This window comes from Ranitomeya imitator, chromosome 1 (genome assembly GCF_032444005.1).
Source record: "Ranitomeya imitator isolate aRanImi1 chromosome 1, aRanImi1.pri, whole genome shotgun sequence".
Lineage (NCBI taxonomy): Eukaryota > Metazoa > Chordata > Amphibia > Anura > Dendrobatidae > Ranitomeya > Ranitomeya imitator.
The window spans coordinates 35,039,545-35,052,527 of record NC_091282.1 but is presented as its reverse complement, the minus strand read 5'-3'; the positions used below and the strand labels follow the sequence as shown (position 1 = coordinate 35,052,527).

At 38.0% G+C, this 12,983-nt stretch overlaps 1 protein-coding gene across 1 annotated transcript in view; it reads right to left on the bottom strand.

The window, feature by feature from the left end:
• Positions 1 to 525: 525 nt before the first annotated feature.
• The window catches only part of PRLR (prolactin receptor), a 31,973-nt gene continuing 19,515 nt past the window's right edge, over positions 526 to 12,983 (bottom strand). Inside the window, exons 4-9 of the mRNA XM_069745963.1 lie at positions 7,133 to 7,302; positions 5,389 to 5,558; positions 4,241 to 4,382; positions 4,027 to 4,126; positions 3,261 to 3,330; positions 526 to 1,992 (exon numbers count right to left, since the gene is read on the bottom strand). Coding sequence (XP_069602064.1) covers positions 997 to 1,992; positions 3,261 to 3,330; positions 4,027 to 4,126; positions 4,241 to 4,382; positions 5,389 to 5,558; positions 7,133 to 7,302 — 1,648 coding nt within the window. The 3' untranslated portion in view covers positions 526 to 996. The remainder of the gene's footprint in view (positions 1,993 to 3,260; positions 3,331 to 4,026; positions 4,127 to 4,240; positions 4,383 to 5,388; positions 5,559 to 7,132; positions 7,303 to 12,983) is intronic.

Here is a 12,983-nt window from a genome sequence, read left to right as displayed (position 1 = left end):
AGTGGAAGGAAATGAGCCACCGCCCAACTCCTCTATCTGGGTTGATAAAAAAAAAAAAGGATCAGGTTACGAAATTCAATATGCCCAATCCTTGCCAACTGTCGGGTCAGATATGGAAGGCCTCTGTATACATAAAATAGTTGGCCGCTCCCTCAAAAATCAGAGGGTTTGGCTAAGTTTAAAAAATAAAATGGGCCGACAAGTCAACTATACGTGTATGGAGGTGTGCCGATTCCTCCTCTTCAGGAGAAGGAAGGATTGGACATGTTGAGTTCCAATATGACCGATCCTTTATTCTCTCGAAAAATAAGCTGCTGCAAGAAGTATCTGGCATATTCTCCTCTCCCCGCGGAGAACAAGAAAATGCTCAAAGAAACCAAGACTCTAGGCGTTGGAGAGATTTTGGAGTATTATCTGCCCCAAAAAAGGACAACCAATCCTACGGCAGCAAATACAATTCTCCCCACCCCAGTGTGAACAGTACAGATGTGTCGGCACCCATGGACTGATGACGTATATCTGATCTGGTTTTTGTGTGGAGTGTGTATATTGCAAAACATAAAGTGACAAAAGTACAAGGTAGTAAACAAAAAGGTAAAAAAACAACATTCGAAGAGGCAGAAAACGAAAACAAAGTGTCATAAAACAATTGGTTCTGCATTGAACTAGTGAAGATAGGATTAACCTTATGGTCAAAGCAGGAAAACACCATGTAACAGCTAGACGTACATCTCACGACCGTGAGGGTCACTTCTCTTACTCCATAACATTACCCGATAGTCCAATAACGAGTGGACAACTCCATGGTTAGCTCCAGTCTACCTCCGGTATGGGTGGCCCATCATAAAAAACTCAGCCCATACCAGAAAATAATGACATCACCGATGCTCAAAGGAATAAAGTGACTGTGTGAAATTCCTGGTGAGCTGAAGATTACTCAAGCCATAACTTGGCCATCTCCACCATGTGTAAGAATCTGGTTCTCCTCCAACAAGATCAGGGGAAAAAGCTCGATGGGTCCATGTAACCCATTCCAAGGTTCTTAATTTCACCTTCATTTACAAGAGGTTTTATAAAGCCCATGAGCTTCTCCGCTTGGCTTTGCTGGGGCTTTTGAATGAATTCCTTCATGACATCACCACCACTTACTTGAGGCTCGAGGGTTTGCATTAACACTAACGCATTATCAACCTCTACCCTTTCCACCTTTGAATATTCCTGGTTTGGAACCAGTATAGAGTATTGGTCAGTTCTCACATTTTCTTTGTGTTTTGGTATTAAAGCAAGCGCACTGTTTTGGTTCACTTTGTGGACTTCAACATAGTCCATCGCTGGAGGAGCCATGAAGGGCATCTTCTCGTTAAGTAACAAGTTCAACATGTCGGCCTCAACGCCCTTGGAATGCAAATCTCCCAGGTCATTCTGTTGATCCGAGTTTTTATTATCGATGTTCTCAATTGTTCGGAAGTACATGGGTTGTCTCTTGTCTTCCGTCGGCATAGCAAATTTCGACATGTTGGCGTTCATCATCCCAAGCGCCAATTTACAGACATCTGTAACATTGTGATAATTGGATTTTGGCGAATGGTTGCTGGATACTTTGCCATCAGACCAACTGCAAGATTTGTTATCATTAATATTTGAAAATGTGGTATCCAAGGGTTTGTTTTCTGAGGGCCAAGGAGATTTTGGTGTCAAATGGTCATGGACACCGTTCTGAATGCTTTCGAAACCCTGTGATGGGACTCTTTGGTCTTTATTTCCTTCAGAGGGAGCGAAGGGGCTATCGCAGCTTCCACGACCGGAGTCATTATCTGTATCCACAGGGGAAACTTTCATATGTTGGCACTGAGATTCTTTTTCAGGACTGGAAATGAGGTGCTCTTTGCTGTCGTCGACCTCTAAAAATTCCACCAGAAGGTCTTCATAGTCAGAGGTTGGAGGGAATCCTTGGCAGCCAAGGGCAACCAGCAAATCTTCAGATTTTCCACTCTGGTAAAGAGAAGAGGAACATTTTAAAAGGTCAAACAACTAAAATAGTTATACACAAAATTAGATAAATGTCTACCAATATTTGACGTGCTGGGAGACTTATGTTTATGGTGATGTTGGTTGGACTGGGCATTTTGTTTTCAACATGCTGAATCCTCTTATTCTCATGGGAGAAGTTGGGCTGGGAGCAATGGGACAACAGCTTTCTAAAGTCTGTGACCACTCTTAGACCATGAATGTATCTGAAAACCTCATTGTCCACAGCCAGTCCGAATAGTGGTACCCTAAGTAGTGTCGGCAGCTGGACAAGATTGGTGGTGGCATCTTGGATAAAAGTTTGGTGGGGCCAGCATCTCACTTCTGGGATTCATACCACCAAACTACCACACACGTTCTTGAACATATTGGTTTTGTGGCCTTCTGACCCTCTCCACTGAAGTTTAAGGGAGTAGACAGCTGATCTAACTATTTTGGAAGGGTTGTCTAATGTTTATGGTGGTGTTGGATTGGGCACGTTGATTTGACCATGCTCATGGGAGAAGTTGGGCTGGGAGGAATAGCCGTTGACCAAACGAGCATTTTGCCAACAGCTTTCTGAAGATTATGATCACTCTTAAACCATAGATGTATCTGAAGACACATGGTCCTCAGCCAGTCCAAATAGTGGTACTACATTACTGCCGGCAGTTCAACCAGATTGGTGGTGGCAGCTTGGAAAAAAAGTTTGGTGGGGCCAATACCACACTTCTGGGATTCATATCACCAAACTACCACACAACCTCTCAAAACAACATTTTGCTTTGGTGACCTTCTGCTCTTCACAGAAGTTTAAGGGAGTAGACAGCTAATCTAATGACTCCCTTAGCATTCAATGAGAAAAGTTACTTCCATTCTTGGCCTCTTTTTCTCGGCTGAATCGGATCGGCAAACATCCACAAGGGGAATGATGGGGCTAAGACAATTGATTAAGGTGTGATTCGAAGAACTAGAACAGAAGAACTAGACTACACAGGGACCATAGGTGTCGAAGGTCCTTTAGGTCACCAAGGAGGTGGTGCACCAAGGGCACCGGTCATTCCTGCCTGCATAAGTAGACCATATAGTCAAGTATGTTCAGATCATAGAAGTTGCGGCTAGCCTGGATTCCTGCTCCGGGAGACCCAAAACCATCTCAAAACCTAAAGTGGACTCCCTCGCTCTATCACCACGACAATGCCAAAAAGTGACTGAAACACATATATAGAATAGAATAAAAAAGTTACATTTACCTTAAGTAGCTGGGTATCAAATCCCATAATTTTTGGCCCAGGAACAGGAGGACATATACAGGACATCCAACTAATGCAAAGAACGAAAAAAAAATAATAAAAAATAAAAACGACTGCTAAAAAGAAGGCATTAACATAAACCTATATCGAATATCATTCTAAATATTATTTTCCCTGGTGTCTAGTGGGAACCATTTTGGTGGTTTTAAGTGGATAGTGAGGGATGTGGGGTTAGGTATTCTTATATTCACTTAATTAGTGTAATTTTTCCTTGTGGCACAATACATTGAGTTGAATAATTAAAATATGGATTAGATTACATTTCCTGGTGGCCAGTGGGTAGGAATTCATATTCCCTGTTTTTAATGGGGTAGGTACCATTCCCTGGCGTATAGAGGTTTTTTTCCTCATAAGTTAAAAGAGGGAAATTAATTAATTAATTAGGGAGGGCATTATATTATATTCCCTGGTGTCCTGAGGCTAGGAAGATACTATTCAGGGGTTGCAATTTGGTAGGTAGGAAGCTGGTGGAAAGTTAAAGATTCCTCTAGGATATTGTGGGCACAGATTCTTTTTTCATGGTGTCCAGCGGTTTGTTCAGTGCACATAGGGAATACTTTTCTCTGAGATTCAGGCTAGAGTTAGGATATATTCCCTGGTGGTCAGTGGTTAGGGAGGAACGTTATATCTTCCTCTAGGGATATTGTGGGCACAGATTCTTATTTCATGGTGTTTGGCAGTTCGTACATTGGAAGCCGCTACTTACTTGCATCTTTTCAATGTCATTGTCCAGATCATAATCAAGCAGATGATGACGGCCAACACCGCAACGGACACCCAGAGCGTCAGATCTTGTTTCTTTGTGACTGGTGGAGACATAATATCATTTATGGGTCAATATTTGTACGGATTGTGTAGGACTAAGTCACAAAACTCTACAGTCTGATGGTCGGATACCGTAACATAAGGTCCAGTTATACCTGCAGGGATCTCAACATATCCCTCCTCGCCCCATTCGCTCCATTTCCCGGTATCGGCTTTGCACCGCACTTGGACGATGTAGTTTTTTCCTGGGGTTAGGCTAAATACCTTCAACTTGGTTTGTTGTTCGACACGATGTTCCTAAAATGGGAGAATAATAATTAGCAGATCATATTTACAGTTCTAGAATGTTCTAAATTCAAAAATTTTAAAAGTTGATTCCACCGGTGGAAGTAGAAGACAAGACAGTGACTGTTAGATTATGGCTAAATCAATCCGGGACGAGCCCCCAAGATTTCCAGGTCCAGAAGACCTTTGTTAGATGTTAGCTAAATCAATCCAGGACGAGCCCCCAAGATTTCCAGGTCCCGAAGACCTTTGTTAGATGTTAGCTAAATCAATCCGGGACGAGCCCCCAAGATTTCCAGGTCCAGAAGACCTTTGTTAGATGTTAGCTAAATCCATCTGGGATGAGCCCCAAGATTTCCAGGTTCAGAAGACCTTTGCTAGATGTTAACTAAATCCATCCGGGACGAGCCTCCAAGATTTCCAGGTTCAGGAGACCTTTGTTAGATGTTAGCTAAATCCATCCGCGACGAGCCTTCAAGATTTCCAGGTTCAAAGACCTTTGTTAGATGTTAGCTAAATCCATCTGGGACGAGCCCTCAAGATTTCCAGGTTCAGAAGACCTTTGCTAGATGTTAGCTAAATCCATCCGGGACGAGCCTCCAAGATTTCCAGGTTCAGAAGACCTTTGTTAGATGTTAACTAAATCCATCCAGGAGGAGCCCCCAAGATTACCAGGTTCAGAAGACCTTTGTTAGATGTTAGCTAAATCCATCCGGGACGAGCCCCCAAGATTACCAGGTTCAGAAGACCTTTGTTAGATGTTAGCTAAATCCATCTGGGACGAGCCCCCAAGATTTCCAGGTTCAGAAGACCTTTGTTAGATGTTGGCTAAATCCATCCGGGACGAGCCCCCAAGATTTCCAGGTTCAGAAGACCTTTGTTAGATGTTAACTAAATCCATCCAGGAGGAGCCCCCAAGATTACCAGGTTCAGAAGACCTTTGTTAGATGTTAGCTAAATCCATCCGGGACGAGCCCCCAAGATTACCAGGTTCAGAAGACCTCGAGCCCTTCCTTACCTCCCAAGTCTGCTTCTTCTCCTCTCGAAAGCGCACTTCATACTCTATCGTCATCCATCCCATTTTGATATCGGCCATCTCTGGTGGGTTCCATTTTACCATCAGAAAGGGCACGCTGGACTCGTTACCCTCGTAGTAGAAGGACAAGTTTTTCGGGGGGTAGGGTTGCACTAAATTAAAGAAACAAAGATTTTTTTACGATGTTTTTTTATTTTTGTATAATTTGTTATAGAATTTTTCAATTTTATCTGTAAAAGGCCGCCAACACGTGTTTCCTTTAGAATTAAAGGGATTTAATACTTTTAGATAAGTGGACCCCGACCAATCAGATAATAGTAATAAAACAAATAGAGATAGTACTCACCCTTCCTTTTTCCACCTCAAGCTCCTCGTTGATGTCTGCGTTTTCACTGCAGAAGTCATGTCATGACGACAACAAACAGCCCAGCGGCTCTGGTGTTGTTGACGTGCACTGTAGTCATGACATAACCCCCACAGCCAAAACACAGACACTGTAGCAGTGCTGGCAATATCTCTATTTGATTTTTATACTACTATCTGATTGGATGAGATCCACTTTTGTAAATGTGAAAGACCCCTTTTAAAAAATTGACCTGCCACTCAAAAGTGATGTTTTTGCTCAAAATTTTACTCCCGCTGCTCCCCTGAGTATTCTGTTAAAAAAAAAAAAAAAATCTGCGATACGAGAGATATGGCCTTTTTATATAGTTGCCTACAGGATCCTCTGGGGCGTGTCTTTAGGCTGCTCTGCATAATTACCATATGAGCCACGCCCCTTGGTAAAGACCAGGAAAAATTTGCAATAAATAAAAAAAAGCCAATATCTCTAAAACCATAAAGCCGATTTAAGAGAAACAAAAAACAAAATACTCAGAGGGGCGGGGAGAACAAAATAAGACCAAACCTGGCCACTTTTGAATTAGTGTCAGATTTTCTTTAGGCTGATCCAGCAGATCACCGGTGATCATTTGTTTTGTTCAGTCACATAACCCCCAGATAAATAGTGTATGTTTCAGAAACAATTCTAGCATTTATTTTCTGAAAAGATTGTTCTCTAAGCCAAATATGTACAGATCCGAGAGTGTCCTACTCCAGATTTACAACTGCTGGTGAAGTCATTCTAAAAATGGAGATAAATATAACAGGGACGTATTTATAGCATCCACAGTATAAGTATACACACGCTATATAGGATTGTGCAGCTCAGCGGTTAAGCTCTGGCCTATTTTAAGGGCGTATAGATACAAGATGACGGCTCAAGGACAGATGTAATATCTGTACAGGGAAAGAGACAGGATCCGGAAAGAGCATATGCTACAAGTAGCAACTAACTGCCCCTGTAATAATAGCCAGATACATAAGAGATAGATAGCTAGAGAATAGATAGATAGATAACGGATAGATAATAGATAGATAGATAACGGATAGAAAATAGATAGATAACGGATAGATAATAGACAAATAATAGATAGATAGATAACGGATAGATAATAGATAGATAACGGATAGATAATAGACAAATAATAGATAGATAGATAATAGATACTGTAGATACTAAATAGATAGATAGATAAGAGATAGATAATAGATAGATCAGAGATAGATAAGAGATAGATAATAGATAGTTAAGAGATAGATAATAGATAGATAATAGATAGTTAAGAGATAGATAATAGATAGATAAGAGATAGATAGATAGATAGATAGATAATAGATCTCTTACCTATGTCAACTATTTCAAAGTCAAATACTTTAGACACATTCCATCCAAGAGCATTGGAGGCGTTCACAACAACAAAGTAATACATCCAGATGGAGGAATGCGCTTTACTGAAGTAGCAGGAGTTTGGCCCTGAAGTTTGATAATCTGGACACTCAACCTGTGTTTTATTTCTGAATAGTAGATATAAAACCAAAATTACATGTTAATAGCTGAGGCACAAGCAAAACACCAAAACTTCAACAGAATGTAACTACTATAATACTACTGCTCCCTATGTACAAAAATACAGTTGTGCTCAAACGTTTACATTCCCCGGCAGAATTTTTGCTTTCTTGGCCTTTTTTTCAGAGAATATGAATGATAACACCAAAACTTTTTCTCCACTCATGGTTAGTGGTTGGGTGAAGCCATTTATTGTCAAACTACTGTGTTTTCTCTTTTTAAATCATAATGACAACCCAAAACATCCAAATGGCCCTGATCAAAAGTTCACATACCCCATTTCTTAATCCCGTGTATTGCCTCCTCTAACATCAATGACAGCTTGAAGTCTTTTGTGGTAGTTGTGGATAAGGTTCTTTATTTTCTCAGATGGTAAAGCTGCCCACTCTTCTTGGCAAAAAGCCTCCAGTTCCTGTAAATTCCTGGGCTGTCTAGCATGAACTGCGCACTAGAGATCTCCCCAGAGTGGCTCAATGATACTGAGGTCAGGAGACTGAGATGGCCACTCCAGAACCTTCACTTTGTTCTGCTGTAGCCAATGTCAGGTCGACTTGGCCTTGTGTTTTGGATCGTTGTCATGTCAAGTATGTCCCATGCGCAGTTTCCGGGGTGATGATTGCAAATTTGCCTCCAATACTTGCTGATAACATGCAGCATTCATCTTTCCTTCATCTTTGACCAAGTTTCCTGCGCCTTTGTAGCTCAAAGATCCCCAAAATATCAGCGATCCACCTCCGTGCTTTGCAGTAGGAATGGTGTTGCTTTCATCATAGGCCTTGTTGACCTCTCTCCAAATGTAACGTTTATGGTTGTGGCCAAAAAGTTCAATTTTGGTCTCATCACTCCAAATTACCTTGTTCCAGAAGTTTTGAGGCTGGTCTCTGGGCTGTTTTGCGTATTGTAGGTGAGATACTTTGTGGCATTTGTGCAGTAATGGCTTTCTTCTGGCGACTCGACCATGCAGCCCAGTTTTCTACAAGTGCCTACTTATTGTGCATCTTGAAACAGCCACACCGCTAGTTTTCAGAGAGTCCTTTATTTCAGCTGATGTTACTTGTGGGTTCTTCTTTGCATCCCGATCAATTTTCCTGGCAGTTGTTGATGACAATTATGTTGGTCTACGTGACCGTGGTTTTGTTTTTGCAGAGCCCCTGATTTTTCATTTGTTAATCACAGTTTGAACGCTGCTGACTGACATTATCAATTCCTTGGATATCTTTTTGTATCCCTTTCCTGTTTTATACAGTTCAACTACCTTTTCCTGTAGATCTGTTGACAATTCTTTTGCTTTCCCCATGACTCACAATCCAGAAATGTCAGTGGCTGGATGAAAGATGCAAGAGTCTGTCTGGATCCCAGAAACTCACTCTGCTTTTATGCACACACACTGATTACAAGCAAACAGGTCACAGGTGAGGATGTTACCTTTAGTAGCCATTCACACCCATTTGTGTCAACTTCTGTGCATGTTATCAGGCCAAAATCACCAGGGTATGTTACCTTTTGATCAGGGTCATTTGGATGTTTTGGGTTGTCATTACGATTTAAAAAGAGAAAACAATAAATGGCTTCACCCAACCACTAACCATGAGTGGAGAAAAAGTTTTGGTGTTGCCATTCATATTCTCTGAAAAAAAGCCAAAAGCAAAATTTCTGCTATAATACTGCCCCGATGTACAAAAATATAACTACAATACTGCTCCTATATACAAGAATATAACTACTATAATACTGCACCTATGTACAAGAATATAACTACTATAATACTGCTCCTATGTACAAGAATATAACTACTATAATACTGCCCCTATGTACAAGAATATAACTACTATAATACTGTTCCCTGTGTACAAGAATATAACTACTATAATACTGCCCCTATATACAAGAATATAACTACTATAATACTGCTCCTATGTACAAGAATATAACTACTATAATACTGCCCCCTATGTACAAGAATATAACGACTATAATACTGCCTCCTACGTACAAGAATATAACTACTATAATACTGCTCCTATGTACAAGAATATAACTACTATAATACTGCCCCTATGTACAAGAATATAACTACTATAATACTGCTCATATGTACAAGAATATAGCTACTATAATACTGCCCCCTATGTACAAGAATATAACTACTATAATACTGCTCCTATGTACAAGAATATAACTACTATAATACTGCCCCCTATGTACAAGAATATACCTACTATAATACTGCCCCCTATGTACAAGAATATAACTACTATAATACTGCCCCTATGTACAAGAATATAACTACTATAATACTGCCCCCTATGTACAAGAATATAACTACTATAATACTGCCCCCTATGTACAAGAATATAACGACTATAATACTGCCTCCTACGTACAAGAATATAACTACTATAATACTGCCCCTATGTACAAGAATATAACTACTATAATACTGCCCCTACGTACAAGAATATAACTACTATAATACTGCTCATATGTACAAGAATATAACTACTATAATACTGCCCCTACGTACAAGAATATAACTACTATAATACTGCTCATATGTACAAGAATATAGCTACTATAATACTGCCCCCTATGTACAAGAATATAACTACTATAATACTGCTCCTATGTACAAGAATATAACTACTATAATACTGCCCCCTATGTACAAGAATATAACTACTATAATACTGCCCCCTATGTACAAGAATATAACTACTATAATACTGCCCCTATGTACAAGAATATAACTACTATAATACTGCCCCCTATGTACAAGAATATAACTACTATAATACTGCTCCTATGTACAAGAATATAACTACTATAATACTGCTCATATGTACAAGAATATAGCTACTATAATACTGCCCCCTATGTACAAGAATATAATTACTATAATACTGCTCCTATGTACAAGAATATAACTACTATAATACGTACAAGAATATAACTACTATAATACTGCCCCCTATGTACAAGAATATAACTACTATAATACTGCCCCTATGTACAAGAATATAACTACTATAATAATGCCCCCTATGTACAAGAATATAACTACTATAATACTGCCCCTATGTACAAGAATATAACTACTATAATACTGCCCCCTATGTACAAGAATATAACTACTATAATACTTCTCCCTATGTACAAGAATATAACTACTATAATACTGCTCCTATGTACAAGAATATAACTACTATAATACTGCTCCCTATGTACAAGAATATAACTACTATAATACTGCCTCTATGTACAAGAATATAGCTACTATAATACTGCTCCTATGTACAAGAATATAACTACTATAATACTGCCTCTATGTACAAGAATATAGCTACTATAATACTGCTCCTATGTACAAGAATATAGCTACTATAATACTGCTCCTATGTACAAGAATATAACTACTATAATACTGCTCCTATGTACAAGAATATAACTACTATAATACTGCTTCTATGTACAAGAATATAACTATTATAATACTGCCCCTATGTACAAGAATATATCTACTATAATACTGCTCCTATGTACAAGACTATAACTACTATAATACTGCCCCCTATGTACAGGAATATAACTACTATAATACTGCTCCTATGTACAAGAATATAACTACTATAATACTGCTCCTATGTATAACAATATAACTACTATAATACTGCCCCCTATGTACAAGAATATAACTACTATAATACTGCTCCTATGTACAAGAATATAACTACTATAATACTGCTCCCTATGTACAAGAATATAACTACTATAATACTGTCTCTATGTACAAGAATATAGCTACTATAATACTGCTCCTATGTACAAGAATATAACTACTATAATACTGCCTCTATGTACAAGAATATAGCTACTATAATACTGCTCCTATGTACAAGAATATAGCTACTATAATACTGCTCCTATGTACAAGAATATAACTACTATAATACTGCTCCTATGTACAAGAATATAACTACTATAATACTGCTCCTATGTACAAGAATATAACTACTATAATACTGCTCCTATGTACAAGAATATAACTACTATAATACTGCTCCTATGTACAAGAATATAACTACTATAATACTGCTCCTATGTACAAGAATATAACTACTATAATACTGCCCCTATGTACAAGAATATAACTACTATAATACTGCTCCTATGTAAAAGAATATAACTACTATAATACTGCTCATATGTACAAGAATATAACTACTATAATACTGCCCCTACGTACAAGAATATAACTACTATAATACTGCTCATATGTACAAGAATATAGCTACTATAATACTGCCCCCTATGTACAAGAATATAACTACTATAATACTGCTCCTATGTACAAGAATATAACTACTATAATACTGCTCCTATGTACAAGAATATAACTACTATAATACTGCCCCTATGTACAAGAATATAACTACTATAATACTGCCCCCTATGTACAAGAATATAACTACTATAATACTGCCCCCTATGTACAAGAATATAACTACTATAATACTGCTCCTATGTACAAGAATATAACTACTATAATACTGCCCCCCTATGTACAAGAATATAACTACTATAATACTGCTCCTATGTACAAGAATATAACTACTATAATACTGCCCCTATGTACAAGAATATAACTACTATAATACTGCTCATATGTACAAGAATATAACTACTATAATACTGCCCCTACGTACAAGAATATAACTACTATAATACTGCCCCTATGTACAAGAATATAACTACTATAATACTGCTCCTATGTACAAGAATATAACTACTATAATACTGCTCATATGTACAAGAATATAGCTACTATAATACTGCCCCCTATGTACAAGAATATAACTACTATAATACTGCTCCTATGTACAAGAATATAACTACTATAATACTGCTCCTATGTACAAGAATATAACTACTATAATACTGCTCCTATGTACAAGAATATAACTACTATAATACTGCCCCTATGTACAAGAATATAACTACTATAATACTGCCCCCTATGTACAAGAATATAACTACTATAATACTGCCCCCTATGTACAAGAATATAACTACTATAATACTGCTCCTATGTACAAGAATATAACTACTATAATACTGCCCCCCTATGTACAAGAATATAACTACTATAATACTGCTCCTATGTACAAGAATATAACTACTATAATACTGCCCCTATGTACAAGAATATAACTACTATAATACTGCTCATATGTACAAGAATATAACTACTATAATACTGCCCCTACGTACAAGAATATAACTACTATAATACTGCCCCTATGTACAAGAATATAACTACTATAATACTGCTCCTATGTACAAGAATATAACTACTATAATACTGCCCCCTATGTACAAGAATATAACTACTATAATACTGCCCCTATGTACAAGAATATAACTATTATAATACTGCCCCTATGTACAAGAATATAACTACTATAATACTGCTCCTATGTATAGGAATATAATTACTATAATACTGCCCCTATGTACAAGAATATAACTACTATAATACTGCCCCTATGTACAAGAATATAACTACTATAATACTACCCCTATGTACAAGAATATAATTACTATAATACTGCTCCTATGTACAAGAATATAA